General features: G+C 51.7%; 9 protein-coding genes across 9 annotated transcripts; 6 read left to right on the forward strand and 3 right to left on the reverse strand.

Annotated features, from left to right (window-relative positions):
* The first annotated feature begins 140 nt into the window (after window positions 1–140).
* On the forward strand, window positions 141–2,167 carry vma-10 (vacuolar membrane ATPase-10). Its single transcript, XM_952011.3, has 6 exons — window positions 141–529; window positions 626–664; window positions 948–981; window positions 1,096–1,104; window positions 1,344–1,444; window positions 1,605–2,167. The coding sequence occupies exons 1-6, from the start codon at window positions 527–529 to the stop codon at window positions 1,764–1,766; spliced, it is 348 nt and encodes a 115-aa protein (XP_957104.1). The 5' UTR covers window positions 141–526; the 3' UTR covers window positions 1,767–2,167.
* NCU05117 (DUF1716 domain-containing protein) lies at window positions 2,106–4,308 on the reverse strand. Its single transcript, XM_952010.2, has 2 exons — window positions 4,216–4,308; window positions 2,106–4,156 (listed from the first exon to the last, which is right to left on the reverse strand). The coding sequence occupies exons 1-2, from the start codon at window positions 4,237–4,239 to the stop codon at window positions 2,294–2,296; spliced, it is 1,887 nt and encodes a 628-aa protein (XP_957103.1). The 5' UTR covers window positions 4,240–4,308; the 3' UTR covers window positions 2,106–2,293.
* A 363-nt stretch (window positions 4,309–4,671) lies between these two features.
* On the forward strand, window positions 4,672–5,744 carry NCU05116 (phosphoglycerate mutase). Its single transcript, XM_952009.2, has 2 exons — window positions 4,672–4,850; window positions 4,909–5,744. Exon 2 carries the CDS (start codon window positions 5,037–5,039, stop codon window positions 5,589–5,591), a length of 555 nt encoding a protein of 184 aa, XP_957102.1. The 5' UTR covers window positions 4,672–4,850; window positions 4,909–5,036; the 3' UTR covers window positions 5,592–5,744.
* Window positions 5,745–5,915: 171 nt separating this feature from the next.
* NCU05115 (hypothetical protein) lies at window positions 5,916–8,843 on the forward strand. The gene is made up of 2 exons (XM_952008.2): window positions 5,916–6,191; window positions 6,268–8,843. The coding sequence occupies exon 2, from the start codon at window positions 6,333–6,335 to the stop codon at window positions 8,829–8,831; it is 2,499 nt and encodes an 832-aa protein (XP_957101.2). The 5' UTR covers window positions 5,916–6,191; window positions 6,268–6,332; the 3' UTR covers window positions 8,832–8,843.
* Window positions 8,844–10,661: 1,818 nt separating this feature from the next.
* Window positions 10,662–12,651, forward strand: NCU05114 (hypothetical protein). The gene is made up of 2 exons (XM_952007.2): window positions 10,662–11,307; window positions 11,362–12,651. The coding sequence occupies exons 1-2, from the start codon at window positions 10,784–10,786 to the stop codon at window positions 12,425–12,427; spliced, it is 1,590 nt and encodes a 529-aa protein (XP_957100.2). The 5' UTR covers window positions 10,662–10,783; the 3' UTR covers window positions 12,428–12,651.
* Window positions 12,652–13,735: 1,084 nt separating this feature from the next.
* NCU05113 (laccase precursor) lies at window positions 13,736–16,021 on the reverse strand. Its single transcript, XM_952006.2, has 7 exons — window positions 15,785–16,021; window positions 15,640–15,718; window positions 15,503–15,584; window positions 15,309–15,446; window positions 14,368–15,244; window positions 14,252–14,308; window positions 13,736–14,155 (listed from the first exon to the last, which is right to left on the reverse strand). The coding sequence occupies exons 1-7, from the start codon at window positions 15,944–15,946 to the stop codon at window positions 13,763–13,765; spliced, it is 1,788 nt and encodes a 595-aa protein (XP_957099.1). The 5' UTR covers window positions 15,947–16,021; the 3' UTR covers window positions 13,736–13,762.
* Window positions 16,022–19,426: 3,405 nt separating this feature from the next.
* NCU05112 (hypothetical protein) lies at window positions 19,427–20,117 on the forward strand (the record flags this gene model as incomplete). The annotated part of the gene is made up of 2 exons (XM_952005.1): window positions 19,427–20,016; window positions 20,081–20,117. The coding sequence occupies 2 exons, from the start codon at window positions 19,427–19,429 to the stop codon at window positions 20,115–20,117; spliced, it is 627 nt and encodes a 208-aa protein (XP_957098.1).
* Window positions 20,118–20,728: 611 nt separating this feature from the next.
* Window positions 20,729–21,475, reverse strand: NCU05111 (hypothetical protein; the record flags this gene model as incomplete). The annotated part of the gene is made up of 2 exons (XM_952004.2): window positions 20,729–21,021; window positions 21,463–21,475. The coding sequence occupies 2 exons, from the start codon at window positions 21,473–21,475 to the stop codon at window positions 20,729–20,731; spliced, it is 306 nt and encodes a 101-aa protein (XP_957097.2).
* Window positions 21,476–23,819: 2,344 nt separating this feature from the next.
* NCU05110 (hypothetical protein) lies at window positions 23,820–25,112 on the forward strand (the record flags this gene model as incomplete). The annotated part of the gene is made up of 1 exon (XM_952003.3): window positions 23,820–25,112. One exon carries the CDS (start codon window positions 23,820–23,822, stop codon window positions 25,110–25,112), a length of 1,293 nt encoding a protein of 430 aa, XP_957096.3.
* Window positions 25,113–26,772: the final 1,660 nt, after the last annotated feature.

A 26,772-nucleotide genomic window follows, 5' to 3' on the forward strand; every position in this document is an offset into this window, starting at 1 on the left:
CTATTCTGCCGCTGCTCACCGACTGAATTTGGCGGAGAACTGCCTCTGGAGCTGTCACAGCTGCCGCGGCAGGCAAACCAAGGTGACATCAGAGCCCAGCTGTTCACGCTGCCTCCGTCTGCTACCAACCTCGAACCAAAGTGTCCCGCTGCAGCGGACAGCGGCTGCGGGCGGCCACTGTAGCGCTGTGCAGGCGCGCCTCCTAGCGGGGGAGGTAGCGGTACCGGGCTACGACGACGCCCGCCAACGGCCAACGCCAACAACCCACTTGACCTCAGGTCCCGTCGACCATCATCGCATCGCATCGCAGCGTATCGAATCATCGACGGGCCGCATCAACATCACGATATTACGACTGACACGAACAACAAGACCAACAATCCATACCTATACTCGACTCACTACGACCGATACCATCTCCACCTCCTAATCGCGATTGCTTCAGCCTCCGAACTCCGAAGCGATTAGCACCGCTACCTCTACCTAGCTCCGACTACCACCTCTATCTACCTCTACAGCTATCACCATGGTTCGTTCCCAGCTAGCATAGCATCTTCGTCCGCACCGACGACGCCAACATAAGAAAGAATAACGAAAAGCTAACGGGATGGATGGTTGGAAATAGTCGGCCCAAAAGTCAGCGGGTATCCAGCTTCTTCTCGATGTACGTCTCCGTCCCCATCTTCACGTATACCAACACCCACACTTCTTCCCTACGATAGGGTACCCCCGCACGCCTTACGACGGATGGACGAACCATTGATCTAGCTTCCTTCTTGGGGACTGGACTTTGCAAAGCCAAACTACCTCGGTAGATCTTCAGTTGGCCATGAAAAGATGGATGTGTTGGAGGAAGGGGAGGGGGTGTTTGATGCTGCTGCGGTGGGATTCGACATGACATGATATGACAGACTGGCTGACACTGCTGCGTGGGTGTTACTATATAGGCTGAGAGGGAAGCTACCAAGATTGTTCAGAAGGGTATGTTCTCCTTTCCCCATTGCATTGTAATTGTCGATGATGCATGCGTCGGAAAGAAACGTACGTCTTGATATAATAGTTGCTAACGCTTGGTATGATGGTTCGGGGGTATAGCTAGAGAGTGTACGTATTGCATCCCAGAAACCAACGACCTCACCCGATATACCCGATACCCCTACCCAAGATCACTCGACGTTCCTGCGCCATCGACGTAAATGAGGTCCTGTCGATGGGGCAAATCATTGTACAACTGTAACAAGAGGCCGGAAACACGGAGACAGCAGGCAGACGGATGACCTACCGTCACTTATGACCTAGACCGGCAAGGTAGTAGGCTAACGAAAACAAAACAAATGGAACAGACCGCACAAAGCGCGTCCGCGAAGCGCGCGACGAAGCCAAGAAGGAGATAGAAGCGTACAAGGCACAAAAGGAGGCCGAGTTCAAGAAGTTTGAAGCCGAGGTATGTTTCCTCCCCTTCTGTCCCTTCTTCCTGCTTATCCCCCCACCCCTTCTCCCTCTATCCCCCTGTTTTTTTTATTTTCCCACATCCACAAACCATCAACAGGAAACAATGCAAGGAAAACGTACATACTAAACCTACATTATCTGTACAATAACAGCACACACAAGGAAACCAAGCCGCCCAAGAGGAAGCCAACGCCGAAGCCGAGGCGCGGATTCGCGAGATCAAGGAGGCCGGCAACAAGAACCGCGAGCAGGTTATTAAGGATTTGTTGCATGCCGTGTTTACCCCTTCTCCTGAGGCCATGGCTGCTCACTAAGGGCAGTAACTGTACCTGGTTGGAACAAACAGGAATGGAAGGTGATGGGGCGACGATGGGGATGATGTTGGATTGGCGGATGATGTTGGATTGGCCTGGGCTGGCCCGTTATGGTAAACGACGAAAGGGGAGGCCGCGCCGTTTTTCTGTCATGAAGGCATGTTAGGTTGTTAGACGGAGATTATGAAGTTGAGTTTGTGATTTGGTATCACTATCCTACGGTTATGGTTACGTGGTTTGCGTTTAAGGGTTCGAATTAGACCAGACCATGTCTCAAAGTACTATAGACAACTGGAATCGCCAAAATCCACAGTTTTCAATAACCAAAGGACAAGGTCTGTAAAGCCCGGACAGCGCAACCTGGTAGTATGAAAGAGCCTAGCCTAGCTCAATGGTATCTTTATGGCTACTTGGTCATTACTTACTCACTCACTCACTCACTCACTCACTATTTCCCTTTTCTCAACCTATTCAACATGTCCTTCTACATCCCCTTCTACATCCCCCTTTTTCAGTCACGAAAAGAACTACTCCAAAAACTCCAACAGCGCCTTCAACATCTCCCCCGTATCCCTCCCTTCCTCCGTCTCCGAATCCACCCCCGCCATCTGCTCCCTCAACGTCCTCGCCAGCACTCCAAAGTCCTCATCCCGATCCTTCAACAATTCCCTGATCTTTGCCCGACATCCCGTATCTTCAGCAATCAACCATGCTAGTATCACGTCAATCGTCTGTAGGCAGAACAGTCCGGCGTCCAGTCTACGAGAAAAGGCCTCGTCTTCGTCAAATTGTTCTGGACTGGAAGCTGCGTCGGCCTTGATGGCTTCGTCTACTTGGCTGACGCGCGCGGCGTACTCGCGACGAAGTCGAATGAGCTTGGAGGTCTTGGCGTAGTTCTTTTCTACGAATTTGGCGAGGAGGCGGATCCGTTCTGCGCCGCTTGTTTCCGAGTCGTCTGTGACTGATGAAGATGGAGGTGAAGAAGAAGTTGCAGGTAGATGGCGAAGCATGGAAGCAAAGATACCCAGCAGGTGTTCGGTGTCTTGTTTTGATAGTGTTGGTGTCTTGCCGCCTTTGTTTTTCTTCTTGGTACTGTCGGACGACTTGTCTCCGGACATGAAGAGGGTGAAGAGCGTTTTGAGACCGCCGGCTTCGACGATCTTGAGACAGACTTCCGAGGAGAAAGAGGCCGCGTGGTCGAGGAGTCGTAGGCAGGCGGGCTTGGAGAGCTTTCCTTTGATGTCGGCGGAGGAGAGGATGAGCAGGCAGAGTTCGACGCCTTCGGCTTCGACGAACTTGGTTTTGCCGAGGGGGTCGTCGACTAGGCAGGTCAAGCACTCAAAGAGGTTTTCCATGTACTCTTCTTCGAAGGAGCCGCGCTCGGGGTCGCGGCGGCGGTAGGGGGCGATGAGCGTCAGGAGGGTGTCGACGGCGTTGAGCTCGTCGGAGGCCAAGCGGCGGCGGTTGGCGGGGGAGGATTGCACCAAGATGGCGAGGATCTCGGCGGCGTATTGCTTGTTTTGTGAGACAGTGGGAGATTCGGACTTTTTGGCGCGGGAGAGCAGCCATTCGAGGAGTTCGGTGTGTTTGCCGATTTGGTCGGCGGTCTCGCGGCGGGAGCAGAGGTTTTCGATTATCGACAAAGCATGGTAGACGCCTGTGCGGTCGGCTTCTTGTTGTTCGTCTAGGCGGGAGAAGTTGCTGACTAGGAGCCCGAGCAGATCGGCTTCGAGAAGGGCGTCGGTTAGCGCGGAGAACTGCTCGTCGGAGGCAGCGACGTCTTCGTCCGTTAGCTCGTTGATAATTTCGACGGCGTCAATGGCAATGTCGGTGTTCTCGTGGGCGAGGAGGGAAACAAGGCTAGAGACGCAGCCGAGACGGGCAAAGTCGGCGTAGAGTTCTGGGTGCTCGGAGAGGATGGAGAGAGCCTTGATGGAGGCGTCGAGGTCGGCTTCCGAGTCGATGAATTTCGAGGGATCGTCTTCGTGGCGGGCGCGGAGCTCGGCGTTGCGCGTGATGCGCTTCTCGAAGTTGAGTGCGGTTTTCTTTAGCCAGGAGAGGTCGATCTTGTCTGTTGTCAAGAGGTCGTCGGCTGGGGCGGCGGTGTTGTTGTCCATGAAATCGAGAATCTCCTTCTCCTGGGCGGTTATGCCACCGCCAAAGAATCGACCTTCTTCATCGTCGCCGTCATCTTCGACTGGTGGTGCTGAGGGGCCGTAGTCGCCATCGTCTTCTCCATCTTCAGGAGGCGGTGCTGGACCCGCTTCTATGTCGTCTCCGTCTTCTACCTGCGCGTGTCGGCTGCCGTTGGAAGATAATTTGGCGGACTTGTAGATTTCGTTCGGATCGCGAATGGGATCCAGCTTGCGTTTGCTGGGAACTCCCGCTTTCTGGAGGGAATTGCCATTAGTACTTGTCAGTGACAGGTAACTCAAAAGAGATTACGTACCTGAAACAGCTCGTCGACATTCATCTTGATGGCCAATGGTCTGGTGTTTGTGTTAAACAATCCAACAAATAAACACGGTGATGATGATGTAGTTAGTTGGAGATGCGGTTGCTGTGCTCGCGGCTGGCAACGCGGTCACTGCAGTGTCCTTTTCGTTTCTGTGATTGGACGAATGGTGACGGCTGGTCCCACCTTTTCACGAGTTGCTCCATCGCGGGCGGCTGTTTCAGGCTTTCAGCGGATTTCGCCCTGTTTAACAGTGGGTCTCGCCTTACCAACGAGCTGCCACAGCGAGGGTGATCGCCAACGGTTACGCACTGGGTGGCGCAGTGAGACAGCTCCCGGCCTCATCAGTCATCATCACGAGGGAACTTGAAACTACAAGTGTCTTGCTAATACAGGACCACTTTGCTTATAATCTGGTGCATCTTTCTGTATTTCGAATATCCGGTCATCCTCAAGCTTGGTTTCGACCGTCAAAGAACGTCCAACCAACCCTTGGCTCCACCCATTTGGACCCTTTGTTTACTTCCCCCTGAATCGCCGTTGAAGCCATCACCAAGTCGATCACAACATCATCATGCCACCAACACTCATCCTAGTCCGCCACGCTCAGGCCCTCCACAACGTCGACAATAAGTCTCACTTGTGCCACTCTTGTCTTTCAAGTTCTCACCTGCTAACTCTTACCACGAGACTATTCCATCCACGATCCCTGTCTCTCGGAGCTCGGCAGGACGCAATGCAGCTCCCTCCGTGACCACTTTTTCAAGACTGAGGTGCCCAATAAGTACCAAATCAGCCTCATCATTGTTTCCCCCATGCGCCGCACCCTCGAAACGGCCCTTCTTTCCTTCGGCAACTACGCCAAGGAGCACAACATCCCCATCATCGCCAACGCTGGCTGGCAAGAGAACAGCGACAAGCCCTGCGACACTGGTTCATCCATCGAGGAGCTCTCCAAGGACTTTCCACAGGTAGACTTTACAAGAGTCGACCAAGTCTGGCCGAACAAGAGCCGTGATTCGGAAGAGGCCAAAAAGTACTGGTACACCAAGGAGTCAATCATGCAAAGAGGAGAGGACGTGTTGAAGGAGATCGAGGCCAAGGTGTGGCCCGAGATGGAGGACGGCAAAGCGGTTGTCGCTGTCAGTCATTCGGGGTTCCTCAGGGCGGGAGTGACGGGGTGGTGGTTCAACAATGGCGATTACCGCATCTTTGAGTTTGAGGAGAGGGAGGTCAAGGAGGGCAGGCCGACGTTGAAGCAGATCACGGGCGTGAAAGGCGGTATGGGGGAGAGTTTCGAGACACCGGCAGGTCTTGGCGGGGATTTGCCCGAGGCTGCGGTTGGAGGGTTGAGTGTTGGGTTGCCGTAAAGGTGGAAGGGACGATGGAAGAATGTTCATTCCGTTGCAGTGAACTTTGATTGATTGCGGGCAACTTGAATGCAGGTGCACACCATGGGATGCCATAGTTCCTGCCGCCAGTGTGAGCAGCACCCACAACCAGATATGGCTGCAGTGGGCTTCTCATTCCTAATGATCCCTCTTCCTCTCCTTTCCTCCAGTCTTGTCACGTATCGGTAATCGCCACTCCAGTCTCCTATCCTGTCGAAGACACCTGGTTGATCTTCTCAAAACTCCATCATGGCCATTCTCCGTTGTCGGCGTTGGATTGTCTTGTTACCCCGCATTCGCCTTGCCGGGGCAGCGCTCACGGATTCCCAATTTCGGGCTTTCCGCTTCCTCACAAGAGAGCAAAGACAACCCTTTGCAGAATCCAAATCATAAATCAGTTTGCAGACGAGAGGTTCTACGACGGAGATCAACGTCAGGAACGACCACCAGCTGCACTGTTACAGGAACTAATGATGAATGTCGCTATCCCGTTTGGGTCGCTGAAGAAGCGGAATGCGGCGCAGTCAAGCACTGGAGGTTACACTGCCATCAGTGGTCAGCACCCGCTAGCAGCTAGAGGTAGGTGAGCGCCCGACTCGCATATATCATAGATCCTCTCGAGATGACCCGGAAGCTGATATGAAATATGTTCCAGTCATCATCTCGAGTTGTGAAGCTTCAAATCAGCCCCTGACGACCTACGGCTGACGAGCAACCACCATGTCCACGTATCAACTCAGCATTGAAGACTTCAAGCGCACCCTCGCTGCTTTGGGCAGTCTGATATTTGCTTCGGTCCCCAACAGTCTCTGTCAAACTTGCCATCCCATATCCCTGCGCCTAGACGAGATACTCAACTCAACCGACAAGTCAGACTTCCATCCCGGAAGCCGCGACTCGACCGGCAACATTAGACTTGCAACTATCGACCATGTCTTTTCCAGCTACCACGAGTGCAGTTTCTGCTCACTCGTCCTTCGTCTCATCTTACGGGTCAAAGAGAGGCATCTCTATCACGCAATGAGGTCAATACCATTGGTTGAGGAGACGCTCATTACCCTTGACACAATCAGGGAAGCTTTGAAGTCAATGGGAAGCACCACCGTCTCCAAAACAAGTTCAATGGCCAGCTCAAGCTCATCGATATCGAATGACTTTGAGATATTCGATCCTGAGGACCTGATACTTCAGATTTCCGTCGACGCTGTTTGTGATTACGGCGCCATGTCACTCTGGCTTTCCTTGACGGACTCCGAAGACGTGGACGATAACGAATTTCAGCTGTTTTTGCACCCTGAAGACTACCGAACGATGATGGTCGATACCCAAAAACCAGAGGCTACACTGATGATACCGCAGCCACTCGACCGGGATACACGGGACATGGACTTAATGAAGCGTTGTCTCGAAAACTGCCGCAAAAACCATGACAGATGCAATCAGTCAGCGATACCAGATACAGAAGCTTTGCAGGCGGCCCCGAGCAGGCTGATTGACGTCGTCGATATGAGATTAGTACCCACTAGTCCTGGTATCAACGGCCATGTGGACCTTCAACAAGTCGAATACGTCGCTCTCAGCTATGTATGGGGAAGAGATCCGTTCTTCACCCTGCAAAGCCCAAACCTCAGAACCCTATGCGAGAAAGACGCCTTCCGGGATCCCGCCATAAAGCTTCCACAGACCATCCTGGATGCCATTGAAGTTACCAAGTTCTTAGGCTATCGATACATCTGGATTGATAGCCTCTGCATAGAACAAGACTCAACTGAGGATACAGTCACTCAAATAGGATCGATGCACGTCATCTACGCCCAGGCTAGCCTTACAATTGTTGCCGCCGTCGGAGACAACGCGCGGCACTCTATCCTGCACATAAATCCGAATCAGTTATCGAACAAGTACCATACGATTGGAGGCCTACGCTTCTGCCTAGACAGGCCCGAGTTCAAAGAAGTCGTCGCATCATCAACATGGGCAACAAGAGGATGGACTCTTCAAGAAATAACGTGCTCTGATCGGTTCATCTTCTTTACTCCAGAGAGGACATACTTCAGCTGTGCACATGGAAACTGGAACGAGGACCTGCCTCTGGATGAAAGCGTTTCGCCTGAGCAATATCAACGCTGCCTTCGGGATGAAGACCCCAAAGGTTTGGGTTTGGCCATGGAGGTTGGAGGCAATGCCCAAAAAGCCTCGGCAACTTATGTCTCCATGGTCGAAAGGCTCTCAACAAGAAACTTCACGCATGATAAAGACATCCTGAAGGCGTCACTGGGAATGTACACAATGTACATAGCTGACGGCCTAGGGATGGCGATCGCTGGCCTTCCCCTGTCCTACTTGGGGGCAGCTCTGATGTGGCAACCAAATGGTGTCCTAAGCAGGCGACGTTGTGAAAGTATTCCATCTTGGTCTTGGGCTTCGTGGACGGGCCCAATCTCTTATCCTCTCGGGAGACTGGACGGTCTCAACATAGAACTTACTTTGGACTGGTTTATTGATGCTGTGCGGACATCGCCAAGGTTCATCCCCTACCTCCAAGTAGACTCAACAATAGCGAGGGTTGCACAACAGATGCTTCGAGCACCAGGGAAGGAGCCTTGTCACCACCATTCAGGAGACAATCCTCCACCGACTTTGCGTCGGCGCATCGTCACTCCTCAAGAGCGCTGGCAGCAGGACCTTGCCATAGCCGAGAAAACCGAATTGGTTTTCAGAGGTACAATCTGCAGCTTTCCAATTCGGCTCCGAGAACGCGACCATGCCTTGCAAGCGTCCGGTCAAGTTTACTTTTGCTCCATCTTTGCCTCGCTTGAAGCATCGGAAGACATGGACGATGATGAGCTTATTGGGGAGATGAGGATCGACTCCGGGACGCTACAGCCCTTCTTCCCTGATGAGTTCTTACCAGCAGCCCCCAACATGGGCATTGCCACCAACGTAGAGCTACTTGCTTTTGGTCGCCTGGACTTTTCCCTCGAACATGTTCAAAACGTCGTGTATTTGAACAGATATAGTCGGCGAGGCAACTTCTCCCCGGAGTTCCTGGCCTTGGTGGATGCCAATCCAGACATGGTGCTCGTCATGTGGCTGTACCGACAACCCTCAAAGCCTCACATAATGTCCCGAGTCGCTGTTGGATACGTCGTCCGGAGTCGATGGGACGAAGCAGTCAAAGAGCGTGGGCAAACTCGGGAATGGATTAGGCTTCATTGAGTTTGGATCGAGTACGACCTTACCGCCGCACATGCGTACTTGATCTTGTACCTCATTTGCCGCTTGAACGGGGTAGGAGGTGCCTGATGAGGAACCCATGATTTCCCATCAGGCATTTCTATCGTCACCCAACCGAGCAATGCTGTTGTGGTAGAGGTTGTTCTGAGTCGCACATGCAACCAGTTGAATCATGATGGTGGTCTTCACTGTCACTTCATTGGCCAGACGAGTCATTTCGAGTGACGACCGGCAGATTACCATGCTTATGCTCACGATGATATCTTCTCTGCAATCCCCATGGCATCGCACGCACTTGGCTGACATCGTATACAGGGGACGACTCTGGGGGCCACTGCGCTGGCAGGTTGTCTGCATTTCAAGTATGAGGGTTTGTCGCAGCGAACGTCCCGATGGGATAGGGGAAGGCTCCCTGGTTCTTCTTGTGCGCGTCATTTGGAAGTGGTGACGGTGGGTTGTAATGAAAGAAGAGAAAGGCGTAGGCAACAACGGGTTGAGACTCAGGTAGTGGGGTTTTTGATGCAGCTGAACCATGCCAGGGTATTATCTGGTGACTGAGGCAACTGCTGCCTTTACTCCCACAGTTCCCTTGCCATTCGGCTGACACCAAGACTCACCGATATCGGGATCTCTTTGATCCGACGCTGGAAAACCTGACTATCGCGCAGTTCCTACCAGAATGGACCCGCTCCTACTGCCCGGCCGCCATTCGACCTCCTCTACACTTGGCCAGTGGTGGTTGGAGGGAATCCCGCCTCCGGGGGGTTTGAAGAGGTTACCTTAGCCGAGCCAAAGTAGCATCGCCCACTAGAGGATGGAATTCCCTAGTTACCTAGCGGATCATCCAGTGCCGGGCGGATCACTGATCATCCACCACTGCAGCTGACTGTAACGGGAAAGCGGCCCGGGAGGACGACAACGTGGAACCCCGTGCGCAGTGCAGGGAGCTACCTATGCCCAAGGATCCGCTGCCCCTGGTGCATGGTTGCAACATAACCAATACTTTGCGGCCATTGCCGCTCATGGTTTCAGGATCAGCAACAGGAAGCCGATTGCGGTTGAGTTTGCTCGACCAAGGAAACACCGGACCCATCAAAGCGTTTAGAGATATCTTAGAGCCGCAAACCATTACCACCCAGTTGAGGCTGAAAGAGACGTGGGGGATTCACGAAAGAACAACGCAATGCCCAAAGTTACCTAACGACAGAGCCTCGCACCACGACATAGGCTCCAACGAGAATCGTCCGCTTAGTCACTAGCACAGGCATCTCAAGCACAAAGCATTCAAAAGTGGGCTATCACTACCTATTCCCTTTCAGGTTCAAAGCAGGTAGTAAAAACCCTAGCTCAGCTGAAGTTGGACGTACAACGACAAAAGAAAAGGCTGAACAACACCCGGGAACCCAATTGAGAGCAACGTCAAGATAACTTCGCACCAAAGACCTTGTATTGCGCCGACCCGGGCCACAGCGGCCAGCCTACAGGTCGCCTGCACCAGCTGGCGGTATCTCGCCCTATGAGAGTTCGACGATCGACGACCGCCCAGTGACGATCACAGCGTTCGTTCCCACGAAGATGCAAAACATGCTGGCAGAATGCATGATCGCACAGGAGCTAGCTCGCTGCACCTTTGACAGGCCGCTTCGAAGGCCAGATGCACTGACAACACATACCAAACACCCTCTTTACTAGTGCCAATGGCATCTGGGTGGACGCGAATACGGAGTTTGAGGCTCTGCGAGCTTTAAGATTGGTCTAATGGTTGGTCATTATGCATGCTATTCTTCTTCAAGAGCGATATCAAAACATCATGGGTGTAACATAAAACCCATTATCTGTCATATTACTTGTGCCGCGGTCCCTTTCTATCTCATACCCCTTACCTCCCTTCCTCACACTTGGTGGTACTTCGGTACTTACGCAAAGTCCTTTCAATGGCGGGCATTCTCGAAAGCGTGCCGACCATCATATCAACTGCTGTAGCCGCATACGGAATCGTCGAGGTCATTCTTGAACTTGCCGAAGATGCAAAGAAAATCGGTGACCAGATGAGGATTGATGCGCTACCTTTTCGAGCATTTGGGGATTTGATCGAAACCGCCCAGTACTCCATCAAATTCCGACTCCCCCAGGACGACACAGCAGTCATCTCATATATGCGTGATCGACGGGTGTTGGACAACATGAAACAAGAAGCATTCGAATTGAGCAGGGATATCGATGAGCAAAAGGAAAAGATCAGGAGGTTACAATCCAACTTTGGCGACCATGCGAACTATGCTCTTCGCTTCTATGCCGCCCACAGATGGAAGAATATCAGGAAGCCGAAGCTCGAGCTTCTCCAACCGAGAATGGCACAGCTGAAGTCGACATTACAGCTGATTATCGCGGTTATCCAACTCGAAGTGCTCTCTCGAAACGGAAGTGCCACCCGCGGCGAATCCAGGCTCAATGAGATGTGGGTGAATACATTATCGACCGGTAAAGCTGTCCGATGCTAACTTCTCTCCAGCGAGGAACTGAGGGACGTTATCGGGAAACACATCGAAGCTATCGGACAAATCAAACAAAACTTTTCCATACAGCCAGGTATGACGGGAGATGGTGATTCTGCCACAGGCATATGCTTCCTCGCCTACACCATGGCCAGGACAGGCCGGGTTCCTCGTCCGGACCAGTCTGCTCCTGCTCGGTTTGACTTCACGCAGTTGACGACAAGCCCAATTATGGTTATCGACCCCCGTCATTGGGCGCCTCCACCAGACAGCTTGCCAGCAAATGCTCCCATTTGCCCCCATTGCTATCGCGACACGCGCGCGACGAATGGACACCCGCCAGACAGACCTATTTGGAACAGCGACGGATCGATCCCCAATATCGCGAATCATCGCTCCAGACATAGAGAAAGGCCCTTGCCTCCATTACCACCACAAGAGTCTCTCGAGTCTCTGGAGCGGCAAGAGCCATCAGCTTCACGCCCCCAGTACCGCGCGCCAAGCCCGCCCCCAAACCCTCATATCCCTCCACTGTTCCATCCAAATCCGCCGCTGGTTGAAATTCGAGAACAACCTTCGGGATCGGAACTCCAGGATCTTCCCGCCAATGATGATTCGACCACAGAACCAGGACCTGAGAACCAGTATCTTAGCGAACCACTGTACAGGCTAAGTTCACGATCACCTCGACCACGGCAACCCACCACCGTTGAACAAGTCCTTGTGTGGCATAACAACGGCTCCTGGGTACCGCAGCTCGTGAGGTTCGACCCGAATCTCGACATCCGCAATAGACACGGTGCGAATGGCGCCGAAATCCCGTACGGCGGTCTCATCTCCGAGGACTACGTGGATAGCTTGTCACTGACAGAAAGTGTCGAGTGGTATCGCCGTGAGTTCGGGTTTCCCTACGACGACGAGCACCACACGGTGAGAGGCATCGGCACGATCGATATCGAGTGGAAAAAACAGCCAGGTCTGGATGATTGGGATGAGTTGGTCGTGGAGAGACCAAGGGTGAAGTGTATTGTTTGTCGGGAGATGCCTTGTGAAGAGGAATTGGTTTTGAAGCTGCACGATTAGAATGCCTCCTTCAAAGGCCTGAAGTGGGGGTCAAGATGAAGAAGAGAGGTGAGAAAAGCAAAAAAAACGGCGATGGTAGCGGAAGATGAGGTTGTCTTCGTGCTGAAGTTCAGGAAGACATTCGCGAATAGTAATCTTTCCTTTGTGTTTGGAAGCTAAAACTGGGGTTGGCATTAATCGGCTGGAATTGCATGGATGGTGAATAGGATGTCGTTTAGACGAACAAGCAGGACAGATTTCAAACTTGTGGAAGGACAATTTTGCATTTTGAGACTCACACTGGTGGAGGATTACTTGTTAAATGCCTGAAAAAAGGAAGCACACAAACACATCTAAGCTCCTCATAGTAAAATTCTTGCAACAGCAACTAAAGCTGCCTCAGTGTGGACTAAGGTGGAAGGCGCAGTTAGAGATGAGCCCGGTGACAACAATTGGAGACGCGCGGGAGACACCTCACCATGCCCGGTCCCGGCTGTTGGAGTCATTGTGGATCCATGGTCGACATCCATGTACATACACAGAAAATTCAAAGAAGTTCAACATTCTGCTGTTCCACTCGAGTGAGTTAGTCTCTCGACTCTCTCCTCGAATTACCTACAGTTTGTTGTCGTTGTTTGGCGCTCACCGGGCATCTGTTCCTGATACTTTGCAACCGCTACACCTGCCGCAAAGTTTTCGAGGCATGCAAGAAGTACGTATGGAAGTGATGGGATCGAAGCAATGACCGCTGTCAATGGGCGTTTGCCAAAGTCGCGTATCTAGGTACCTATCTTCTTTCGGCCATCACATGGATACAATGTCGTTACCCCAAGTTGCAAAGGACTTGGGCGCTCGCTAATTCCCAGCGACTCTTCGAGAAGTTGAAGTTGCCTCACGCCAGGCTTTTTTGTCAGTTGAACGAAAAAGGTGAATTGAAGAACGGGCTGAATGTGATGCGGTGGTATCCATTATGATCTATGAAGAGGTGACTATCACTGGAAGAGTTTAGGATAATACTTCGTTGCGGCACGAAATATGATGCTTAGGAGTGAGGGGGGGGGGGCAGAAAGCTAGGTACTGAGGAAGCGTCGGGTATCCAATTGTGTTGGAAGCATTTCGCTGCTTCTGTGCCACACACAGCCTTGGTTCACTTTTTACCTGCTTGTTGCTAATACACGCTTCTGTCTGTATGACATATGCTTTCCAAGCATGGATGTTTCATCATATTCATATCATAACTTCAGCCTATCAACTATCAACTATCCAACATCAAGAACAAGAAGAGAATACAGAAGAAACAACCCCCCCCCCCCCCTCTTTTCCCTCCTCCACCACCCACCCCTCTCAAGTCTCAACTCAAATCCCCGAATCAACCTTCTTCATCCTAAACTCCGGATCATTATCCGCATACCTCCTCCACTCATCACACTTCTCTTGCAAATCCGGCATCAAATTCGGTATCGCCCCATCATTAATCCGATCGACCCTCTCCAAAAACTGAACGCTAAGTCCCTGGCTCATATGCCACGGGATATGACAATGAAACACCCACGAACCAGGGTTGCGGCCGGCCTCAAAGGCAATGACGAGCCATCCGAAAGACGGGACGACCGTGGTGTCGCGCCGCGTGGGGTTGTCGAACTTGAGATGGGGACCGTCCACGACGGGGTCGAAGAGGATGGGCTGGCCTGGGTCGACGAGGGGGTTCGCGGGGAAGCGGGAGCGGCCGAGGATGAGGAAGTCGTGGCCCTAAGGCAAAGGTTAGGATGGGTATGGGCTAGGGTATGGTGGAAGTAGGGGTGGACGGGTAAGAGCAAGGGAGGAGAGATAGAAAGAGAGACTCACGTGGAGATGCATGGGATGCGGCGAGGGAGAGTTGTTTTGGATTACCCAGAAGGACCACTGTTTCACACGTTAGTTGTGGTCGTCAATGCAAGGGACATGATAAGAAGGCAACGGACCTTGACAGCTTCGGGCAGCTGGATAATGTTTGCTTGTCTCGGAAACGTAAAGTTACCCTCGACGACATACTCCAACGTCGGCTTGTCCCATTGGACATCAATGGCGGAGCCATCAACCGACCAAAGTACCTTGGAGATACCCTTGTTCACCTCCTTCACGTCCAGTGTGACGGACAGAGTATCCACCTTGGTGTCGGAAAAGTCTGCCTTTGGCGCTGTCCTCGATGTTAGGGGCTTGGAAGAGACGTCATCCTCGCAGAACTGATCGATTGCACGTGGACCGCGATTAGTGGGAAGCCTGGACTCATCAGAGCCTTCGTACGAGACTATGGCAGCTGGATAAGGGTTGAGCGATACGCCGCATAGAGGAGTCGAAGATAGGGTTGCGTTGATCCAGTAGTTGTCCACTTCTTGGTCGGCCTTGATAACGACATCGTAGCGCTGGCCAACGGTGAGGTAAAGCTGGTGAACCGCGTACGGCTCTACGGGGACAAAGTCCGTCTCAATGACCGTCATGTTGTGACCGACGATGGACACGACAAAGGTGTTGTCGGCTGAGGTGTTGACCAGCCGGAGACGATGGCGCTTGTTCTTTGTGAACTTCAATCTCGCATATTCGCCTCCAGTGCCGTTGGGCGCAATGTTCATCCCGTTGAAGAGGATGTTGTTGCTCGGCGGGGGAGAGCCAGGGACACCCTTGAGAAAGGGATCGTTGGGGTCCATCATCCGATCAACGATGTGCTCGGCGGAGTCATAGTACCAGTCGCTGATGGGGAAGACTCCGAGGTCGGTATCGTACGGGTAGGAGGAAGGGCCGTTGATCTGGATTGGGCCAACGATGCCGTTGGCATATTGCGAGGAGATGTGCGAGTGGTACCTGAAACAAATCACGTATTAGCGGATATGTCGACGCCTCTGCTCGAGTGGCAGAGTGGACGAACCAAGAAGTTCCATGCTGAGTTGCCAGGAACGAGTAGACTTTGCTGGCACCAGGAACAATGAGACACTCCGTCACGCCGGCCACGCCATCTTGGTTGTTGCTGTTCAGTTGATGGAAACCATGCCAGTGCATGGAAGTACTAGAAGGAGTGTCAGTGTCATTGGCTCGTACAGCAATTGGGAGGACGGAACTCACCCGTTCGTCTTGAGCTTGTTTGTGACTGTGACCTCGATCCTGTCACCCCAGTCGGCCTTGATCAGTGGCCCAGGGTAGCCGCCTATTGGGCTGCATGTCAGCAGGCAGCTGAGCATCGGAAAAACTCTGTATCTCACCATTGATGAGCATGGCTCCCTTCTTGATGTGACCATCTGGGCCAACCCACTCATCCACTTCGGTGATTTCGAAGTCGAACTGTGGTGTCCCGTGTGAGCATGTGGAAACCTCTGCCAATCTGGTACATAGTTTGGAAAATCTTACCTTCCGTGTAACCCCAGTGACAGGCCATTCGTTCTCGTAGTCCGTGTTGACGTTGAACCGGGATGTCCAACAAGCACGGTTGCACTCATGATTGCAGCTTGGAGCGGCACCAACGAGGCCGAGTAGGGGCAACAAGCCACCTAGAAGTGGAAGAAAACGCATACTGATATTACAATAGGGTGTTGGGGATGACACAACGAATGACTGGATGGTGATGTGAAAGGGAATCAACGAGTGTAAATAGGGGGTTTCCTGGATGGTTAGTAGAACACACAACAACAACACCCAACCGACAAGGACGATGCAAGAGCCAAGTTCCTGGGAACGGAGAAAGCGTGACGGAGTCGGACACGATCAATTGTATATACTGGCCGGTATAGTGTAGACGGACTTGGCAATGTTTACATGGCTGGCGACTGGTATGCTCCCTGAATTGGCTTGTTGTGAATCAACGGTCGGTGACCCGGGTGGCTGGCATGCAAGGACTACGCTGAGCCGCCGCATCTCCCCCGTCCCCAGGATCTGAGATCTCGCTTATGAGAGCCGGAAACCTACCGGGTAGACGGCAGATGTAGACCAGACCAACACCATTGTTCGAGACATGACGATGGCTTTGACCTCCCCCGGCGGTCATCACAATCTGGAGGTTGATAAGGGTTAGGGTCCTAGCTGTGAAGAAGCCATTACTTGATTTGACTGATCAGAAAGACGAGGGAAGGGTGGCTGAACTAGTTGCGTCCCTCGCATGGCCTGGATGTGATCAATTGCATTGACTGAGGACCGAGGCAGGGAAGATGACGATGGCGTGGTATGGCTGCCAGCGGGCTTTGGCTCCAGAGCATCGAAATCGGCATTGAGGACGGCTATTACCGTGAACGGACATTCGCAAGGAGTCCTTCAGCCAGCCCTCATCGACGAAGACCAAATTCCAGAATGATGGCAGGCAGTGACGTGAGATGGTTGGCGCGCAGTCGAAATCCAGGTGGAAGGAATGTAAAAACACCGTTCGCAAAGGTGCTGAATGAAAGCAGCAGTCAGCTTCTTGGGCGCACGGGCCATGCGGTGGAAATATCACACCAAACTTGGGCCTTGTCGGGAGCCATCCCTGGGAAAATATGTCGATTTAAAAGAGAGAGTCGGTCATCCAAATGAGAGGAAGGTGGGATTTGTGCGCTGTTGCTCGAACTCGTTGTCAACGCATCCAATGTCAGCCGCTTCTTATTTCGGGAACAGAAGGAGCAAGGGAGAGAATCGTGAACTGAAAGCAGATGCGCACGGATCACTCAACTTGCAGTGAGGTGTTGCGCCCTGACAGCTGCAGATCTACACACTGCAGCAATCAGCGGTGACCAGCTGCAGCAAACTGTTTTAGCGATAGGCAGACGGACCACTGGGCCTCAGACAACGCCAACCCTAACCCCGCTGGAGCGCTGCCTTGGGGGTTTTGGTTCTTCTTTCCGGAATGGGCGACGCACTTCAATTTCGAAGTCTTTTTCCTCGACCCGGAAACCGCCAAGCGGAATTCGACCAGGTATTTCAACGAGTTGAGACCGCACATTGATGCCGCTCTCTCTATCATCGAAGAGGGTATGATTCACTGGCTCCCCACTTGATACTCATTCGATTCAAGGGATGCTAATCGCTTGCCTGCGCTAGCCGATGGTGACCTTCTTAGGATTGAGAGGAGATAGGAACTGACCACCCAGTTCTGGTCTGGTCAGCTCAGTGAGAAAGAAGAGGAGAAGTGGCAGCCGGCTCCTAGTGCTATCAAGAAAGCCAATGGTCACACGAAGATGAAGAAGGATGGTCCCTACAAAACCGTAAATTGACCGATTGACCAAATACCTGACCAATTCCTTGGTTTCTATATCAACCGGAGTCAACTAACATCCTTTGACTACTTAGGTGCAGGACATTGTAGAGGATGTTAGCGACGTCTACACCCAAGTCAGCAGGTTTCATAATCACATGAAGGAAGTCGGAAAGATTTTGAGGATGCAGTGGGAACTTGGATATCATAAATGCCTTGGGAAACTTGACAGTCCAAGTCAAGTAACTGACGAATACTTGGAGATAACTCTCGACGAAGCTGCGACGGAAAACGTTATACACTTCACCAAGTCTGGAATAACACAATCGAGAGTTGCAGGGTGCGGTTAAGTTACTCTCTTTACAGACGTTTTCTTTTGTTTACAAGGGGGCTCCTTTTTTTCACCCAGCTCCATGGGCTAGCATAGCAGGCCTGCATGTGCTGGCCATAATGGAGGGGGGTATCTGTCATTCATCTTCTACTTTCCTTAGTCATTAGCTGAGTCTTCATTGAAATTCAGGTCATGGACCATGTTAACTCACCAGCATTGCCTTCTGTGTAATGTCAATCCCTGGTTGACAGCGGCAACAAGTTATGTCTTGCGCCCTGCCTCCAAGTTACCCAAAACAAGTGACTTGATCTCGAAATCGATGATGGCTTCCGAGGGGGCAGTTGGATCTTGTTAGACCAAGCAGCACACCTTCAACCAGGTACGAGATCGAGATCGACCGGACTATAAGGCGTTGGGGGCCAAGCCAATCGATCCGGTGAACAAGCGTAGCACATGCCGGCTAATGAAATGAGGTGTCACGGCCCGGCTGGTTGGTGAAGTGCTTCCCGTTGCAGGAAACAATGTTGCACGACGGCACGGAACAGATCTTCGGGGTTCCACAGATATTTCCGGCTGCCAGTTGCGGCAAAACGAACAAGGGTCCATGGCTGTACATAGAGCTGAAGATGGATTCACGTCTTGGCCGGGAAATATTTCACCGGAGTTGTTTGCTTCCCGATGCTATGCGGTTCGTATGCGATTACCTGCATTGAACAGCTCATCGACATGACTGGCAATGAACAATTATATCCTTGTGTCTCAGGAACAACTACATCATTTGCGTTGAATACATGAAGATAGATAACAATAGGCACGAGTCGACAAAAAGGTCCAACAAAAAAGAAGTGTGGTTAGCCCGTTCAGGATTCGAACCCGTATCTTCCTCAAGGACCTCGGTCAGAAGTGAAATCATTCCACCCCAGGGATGTTGCCTTTTACACCACCGAATCAACCACGGGTAGGCAGCCGGCCAAGGGGATTCATGTACCCCAAAGGCACCTTCCGCATGTTGCATGCGAAAGAGGTATGGAATACTCGCTACCTTCTTCCCTACGTCATCCACCAATCCCATCATGCAACTCTGCCTTCCTCGTGCAGTGTGGACAAAACACCATCAGACTCCCATCGAGATCGTCTTGATCATTCTCCAGTTGCCGATTTCCAACCGCTTTAGACAAAGTCCCGACATTTCCAGCCGTGGTATGGTCACTGGCGCACCACCCGCCGCTACACAAGTTCTTTGCAGTACTAGTACTCCATTGGCAACGCAGTCGCTACACCATCATGCCCCGCATCGACCGATCTGTCGTCGTTGGGGATCTGCCATCATCTTCAACCGTTATGGCTTAAATAACAGACAGCCACGCCCAGTCCCGCAGCATTAAAGCTGGCCACCACCGACGCCGGCATCTCACAGAAAACCAATTCACAAGCGATTGAGACACATCTACCGTCTAGCGCCCTATTACCAAGACCAAACCATCACGACCGTCGTTCAACCATGTCTCTCACGAGCTACCTCCCCCACTCCGACTCCAAGACACTCGGGTTCCTCGACCTGCCCCTCGAGATCCGCATCTTCATCTATCGCGAACTCGTCATCCAGCCTGAAACCATCGAGCTAAGCTGCCGACGACCCGTGTTCGAGTGTCTCCAAGAAGCCGACACCACCGCCATTCTCTCTCTGAACCAGCAGACCCGCGCCGAAGCGCTCGACGTCTTCTACGCAGAAAACACATTCCGCATCGTCGTCGTCGCAGACGACGGAGACAATGAGGATCTCTTAAGCAGGCTTCCCCAAGCCGTGGATCATCGCCTCCCGATCCGACGCCTGGAGTTGACGCACCCTGTTGTTGCTTCTTCGCTGTCGAATACCATGTTATATAGGCCGGATGTGGACAACAAGATTTGGATTTCTGTTCTATCGAATCTTAAGAGTTTGTGTATCATTGTTGTGGAGCCTGAGACACTCCCGGTACATGAAGAGGTTGTAGTAAGGGAGGAAGGGGAGGGGCGAAACTCAATGATTTCTTTGAACGATGTCAAGAGCTTCTATTCGCAGCTTGTGGCGCAGTCTTTCGAGAGCTCGAGGTATGTAGAATTCGCTGATTACTTGGAAATGATGAATTGCTGACTTGGTTGACTTGGACGGTAGGGCTACGCTTGTCTCGCTGTTGACGCTGAGGATCTGAGGTTGGCTGGAGCGTGAACATGACACGCTCGGGGAATGAAGTGTGTAGTAGGTTCAATATCTTCTATATCTTTGTCCCTGCTCATGTCATATATAGCCCATCCAGGCCCATCCGTTCGCATCTTTCAACACATGTGCTCTCGTAGGGCCAAAATCCCGCGCCTCGTTTCGACCGCCGTCCAACACCTTACAAGCACTTCAAGTTCTAATCATCTCGCTTCCTGCAAGTCGGCCCCGAAGCACAGGTCGTGCACCCGGAATGCCAATTACCACCATACTGTTCCCACCTCGCAACAGTGCAGCTTACACCACCGCTTCGCATTCCCGGCTGCGGGCCGGTGATACGCATAGCATCCGGCAACTCCGTCAACTACCCATCAAATTTCCCACGACTTTCTGCTTCGGGACAATGGTTTAGTTTAGCCAATAGTCTGCATCCGGAGAGAGCCATCGTAGATATTGCAATTGGTGTGCATGGCCAACTGCAACGCTTCGCACTTCCAGCCGAAAATGTTGTCGCCGTGTGTGGAGATAGGTGACCTGCAAGGATTGGTCGACGGAATCCAAGTTCTTGCCATCCCAGCAATCTGGGAAGCGTACGTTGGCCATGATTCAATCCTTGTAAACAAGCTTAGGTATGGACTTGGTCCCGCCCGTGCGAGTGTCGAGCGCGTTCGGGCAGGTGAAGATTAGCTGGCGGTACTGGTTGACGGATGACTCGTTGCGAATAATGGGGTTGCCAACAATCATACGGAAGCCAGGCTGGACGGTGGTCGCTGTCAATCCGTCCCAGGGAGCGGTGTAGTAGACGGCCCGGACATATCGCCGCCACGGGCATGGTCGAAGAGGACGTTGGGGCGCTGGGCTACTCGGGCGGCCTGAATCTGCGGGTAAAGAGAGGTCCACTTTTGTTAGGAGGTTTCTGTGAAGCAGGAGGACACTCGGTGTTAGTGAATACTTACGCCCCTTACAAGTTATCTAAAGGCCAAAGTCATCCTCAAGATCAGGTAGAGTCTTTAGAGCCCTCATGTTTTCTTTTCAGTGTGCTTCCAAATAAGCCATTACCCTACAGTGTCCGTCCTCAGTAATGTACCGCCTTATCCTCCACCGCACAAGGATTGAGTTTCAGTTGCGGATGGATGAAGGAAAAAAATTCCCTCGGCTACGCTGGGAGTTGACTGAAGATATTGGCCATGTCACATCAAGCTCACTCACTGCACTGCATGGGCACTCAGTAGATACAAGACTCGAAGACCGATCAAACAGATCCTGCCAACGCTCCAGTCACCCGCAGCCCAGCAAATTTGGTTGCGGAAGGGACTACACGATCCACGAAGAACACTTACCATATGCCGCCATTGTGGGCGTATCATTTCTGATGCGACCTGGAGGAGGCAAGTGTCAAGGGAGGACGTTTCACGGAGGTACGGATGTACCTTTGCTAGTAGTGAGGGCCATGTTTAGCCCTAGGTGAACACGATCGCTTTACTACCCTAGCAACAGCCTTTTAAGGTAGATAGGCGTCTGTTTGGGTGTTCTTGCTAGGCTTTCCTCGTTCAGATACTGCGAGATCATTCACCACTGGTTCTATCCACACTCTGCCGATTTCTGTTCTTTTAAGACACTGTTCTCAGTCACTTTCCGCTTGTACCTCTACGTAGATACGTATCAGTGAAGACACACAAGACTTTGGACTGTCGCAACCCTCCCTCGTGATAGCTTGGAACTTGAGCACAGCAGGCAAAGTCTATGGCAGGTCATTTGATTGAGAAGCTCCAACGCTTGATTCATATGTGTAGTAAAAGACACAAATGCGTGCACGAGTATGCCAAAGGCAGCGTGAAATGCGCGCAGATGAATGAGGTGGTCTGGCCATTTGTTTGTTTGAAAGCCGCATCAACGCGTCGTTGTTCGTGATAGAGCCGATAGTGATGAATGGAAATGCCCAAATGCTGTGAGTGCGGCAGGACGTAAATGATTGAGTAAGCGAGGTCGTGCGAACAAGAAACAATGCCCGGTTTGTCTTGCGATTAGGGTGGAATTGGTAAGCGTGATGGAAATAGGTCCAGGCGGGGGTTGATAGGTCAAAACCTTGAGGCAGGTATGTAACAAACAACCTCCAGAAAGGGACAGTGGTCGAACGGTATGGTGCGCAGCTTTGCGATCCACCAGGGTTAGGCCCAGGGGGATAATCCCACTCAGGCTGGGCTGGTCACCGTACTACCCTACAAAAAAGTAGACCGGTACGATTGACAAAGTAACTGAGCAGGGCCCCTCTGGGATAGTATCTTGTAACTGGCGTCTTCCGGCTATGCAAATAGGGCTCTACTACTCCCTTCCAGTTGCTCGAACGTCCCCTGTTCGATTCGCGATCGAGACCTTTCACCTCTTTTTTTCTCTTCTTTCTACTGCGATGGTTCTCCTATCGAGCCTTCCTTTTTATCCTCTTTCAACTTCTTGTATCCAGTCCATGACATGCCATAGCTACCCTACGTTCATTCCAGCCTTTTGTAGATCGTACCTATTCTTCACGAAGTTAGAACACCTCGCCGGACGTAGTGAGGTGCGCACTCCATTCCGATGCGTACCTCTACGGAACCTTTTAACTATAGCTTTAGTTTATGTGATGGGGTACTGCTACTGCGCTACAAAATCAACATACCTATCAATCGTCTCGTACACTTTCGAGAAAAACTCACCAGGTTCTGTTGGTTGGAGCAGTTTCTTTCATTATTCGGATATCCTGCTTCATTCAACTTCCACCCATTCGTAGTTCCCTCAACTCCCATCCCCGTGCCTCACCGAGAGTTTGCTGCCTGTGAGCTCCCTTTGCAGCATCACCACTTTACTAGCCCAAGGTTTCATCTGATGTTTATGCCGCTGGACTCCGCCATCACATTTATCTTTTACAGTTAAGGATTGACGCGGCCGGCTTAGAAGCCTGGGCAGCCCTCCCACAGAGCCCTACTCCACGCACCGGACACGATTTTCCTCTTCCCAGATTTTTTTCCACCTCTCGATCAAATTTCGCAAACAACAACTCCAGACCGCAACAAAGGCGCAGACCTTCTTACCTCAAACCACAAGTACGCGCCGAAATTGCAAGCATTTCTCTCGCGCGCGTTGTACGAATCCATCGCAATACGTACTGCATGGCGCCGAATTTAACGGAAGCGAGCGCTGGGCTCAATTCGTCTAGCCAGGCATTCACCAGACCAGAACAATCCAATACTCCTCGTAAGTCACACTCTGGGCGAGGCATCGCAACAGTACCTCCTCTTAATACATCTCACATCCGCCTCATGGTTGCTGACAAGAACGGTGTCAAGAAGGGCCTGACGTCTACACTAAGTTTCGTGGCAAAATTCACGCTCCTGAAGCTCACGACGAGGTCTCCCAGCGCAGTATTCTGACCATAGCAGAGAGATTCGAAAGGCGGATCGTAACCCCGGGCGAAATCACGTTGACCTTGTTTACATCAGCGTCTTGTGTGTCCTGCCCGACGCTGGACACTGCCGGGGCCTACTCGGTAGTCTTCACCGAGATGTCGCCAAACACTGATGATCATGGAAAGCAAGCTGAGATGGCTTGAAGTTCGAATTTGGTCAAGAAGAACACGGCTACAGAGGCTCTGGCAGTCGTTCAAGCGCTTGTTGTTGCCCGCCAGCGGTTGTGCACCCTCCCTGCTAGTTCAACTTGTCCGATGGTTGCAACGGTGCAGATATTCACGGGACCTCCGGTGTTTGACTTACTCCGAGGGACAGTAATCAACAACAACAACAACAACAACAACAACAACAGGAAGAGCAGGACTCCTCGCGATGAACTATGGAGATTGATTCAGTTCATGATCTTCGAGCACTCCCACAAGCTTGGCGAGGTTCCCCATATCAAAGTCGATTTACACCTGTATTGGCTACCGGTTAAGTGTCGCCTTCAGAGCCAGTTGTCCGCCAAGCTCATCGCCATCAAATGTCGTCAGCATGAAGGCATGGAAAACATATTTACCCTAGACGGTAGAGCCAGACCAGCTGCAGAGATGCCTCTACCGGTGTATCTCGATAGAGATATGGAACACGCCCTTGACAAGAAAATCAAACGTTACGAAAAGGAGTTGGAAATGAAATTAGCAGTAGCTAGTGCTCCTATTACTCCTCCAGTTGGATACCACGACTCGTGGTACGGCCAGTCATACGACCCCTGCCCGGAGCCATACGTCTCCTCCTTCTCCGACCCCGAGGACTTTTACGATTCGGACCTCGAGGTCCACAAGTCCCTCGAGATCTCCCCCACGCCCTTTCACCCCAGCAACTCGGTGCCCTACACGTCAGACCCGCCTCCAATGGGCGGCCCTCCGGACATGGTATCGGACATCCCCTTCCCGGGAACGGACAAGCCACTGTGGTGGCGCGATCTCGGTCCGTCGCCCTCCCACCACAGCAACTCCGTGCCCTACATATCAGACCCGCCTCCAATGGGCGGCCCTCCAGACATGGTATCGGACATCCCCTTCCCGGGAACGGACAAGCCACTGTGGTGGCGCGATCTCGGTCCGGCCCGTCCCACCATCGAGCAGATCAGCTCGACCAAGAACTCGGCCCCAAGCATCGAGAAAGATGCTGTTTCAGGCACCGAAAAAGCCACGGTGCCTAGAACCGAAGCGACGGCTGAGGAGGAGGACGACCTAATGGAGGAGCATGTTTTAGAGCAGTGCATTCTTTTCATGCAGGAGAGGAGGATGCGTGGACACAGGAATGAACCGGTTTTGGAGCAGTGGCAGGAAGTCTGCCTCAAGGAGCTTCGCTCTATGGCGCCTGAGAATCCCCTCGTGCGTGTTCATGAGGCGAAGAGAGCCCGAATTAACAGCTTGCTGGACGAAATCCATGCCATGCGTGTGGACATAAGCCAGCGGCAAAAGCGGGTGAATGAGAAAGACAAGGAGGTGCGCCACCTGGCGCGTGACCAGCCTTTCTTCTTCGGAGCATCCTTTTCTTAAGGCAGTTGGCCGTTTTTGTCTTTGTCATTGGTACTTTGGCGGCCTTGGGATGTTCTGGACTTTGTAGTGTATTATGTCATGTTGGGTTCATGTGGGATGAGGAGAGCGCTTTGGTCTTGAATCATGGCGAAGTTGCCGAGCGATCAAAGATGTCTGGTGTGGCGTTTGGTATGTGAAGGATATTGAGCGGTTCTTGCAAGGATTCATGTCATTATTCGCATTGCTCAAGAGCAAGGAGTTTGGTGTGGTCCGGTTTCTTCTCTTTTGTACGAGATACCCCTGTCAGTTAGAGACTTTAGAACATAGGAAGTGGCTTTGAGTCATGCTTCATTTGTTACATCCATCAATCATTTCCAGTTCTTTGCTGTTGAATAACTTTTGTTTTCTGTGATGGTACCTTCGATCTTCATAACTAGGAAACCTGAAAACTACCTCTATTGCTCTCGCGACATCACGTAGCACAATTTGATTTCTCCTGAAGGGGACTTCGACTTCACTGAAACTGTGTCATAACTCTTCGCTTCGCTCGGTCAATGAACGAAATTCAGGGCACTCTTCCATGCTTCGTGAGCTTCAAGCGTATCGGTAATTACTATAGGTGTATTTAGATTATATGATGTGTTTCGGAGGGTTTCGTATCAACACTATTCTTGCCACGCATATTGATACCAAGATACTTCTACGTAATGCACTCTCTGTTTGACCGAACGCATCATCTAGTGATCTTGCAGTGTTTTTGACAGATAAGAATATGTCTGACTGGAGATATCAAGTTAACGAACTGATTAGCATTGGACCACGTGTACAGTCTCTGTGCAAGAAGAAGTAGGCTGGGCATTCCTGCCTAGGTAGCTTCGACTTTGTATCAAGATTATAACACGCTGCCGCTCGTTTTAACACTTCTCACACAGCTTGTGTCTACAGGATATGTCTGCACGAGACTAATGACGATGTTAACGCTCTAAACATTATGCTCAACGATTTCACCGTGTTTGGCAGTGCTGCAGGTTTACAGAGCGATGGATCTCTACCTAGCCTTCGTGAGAAACTGCCAACAACACTATCATAAACGGGATGTTATAGTCAACCAAAGAATAAGAAACATCAAGAGAGCGAGATACAAAGGTGCAGTAGAATGAGTAGTACAAAAGGGGGGTGAAAGAAGGAGGGGATGGAGGATGAAGAGGCGGACTACGAGAACGAGAAGGAGAAGATGGACGAGCAACAGGTCGAAACCCGTATCGACGGGAAGGGGAAAAAGCAGCACAGGTCCAAGAAGAAAAAGAGCAGAATGGAAGATAACAGGGAGGAAGGGCAGAAGGGGACGGAGAAGGCCATGAAAAGTATAAGAGAATGGAAGTATGGAATCAAGTAGTGGTGTGTATCAGAGGTTTTGGGGGATATGACCGCTTCTGGCAGACAATTATAGCGCCTCTGTGCTTCAGCGAAATAGGTATAGAGTAGACTCCAATTTATTCTTTTCGGCTTGTATTTGGCTGCCTCTTATTTACGAACTTTCTTCTGATGTTAACATAGGTGTTGAGTCCTTGAAGCGTTGTTTACCCACGTCTTCGCTATGCTCACAAGTATGGACGGTAGCCCTCCATTAATGAAGTGAGGTTAATAGCGGGGTAGAATGAACAGTGGGCCAGGCAAGGGT

This window comes from Neurospora crassa, linkage group VI (genome assembly GCF_000182925.2).
Source record: "Neurospora crassa OR74A linkage group VI, whole genome shotgun sequence".
Lineage (NCBI taxonomy): Eukaryota > Fungi > Ascomycota > Sordariomycetes > Sordariales > Sordariaceae > Neurospora > Neurospora crassa.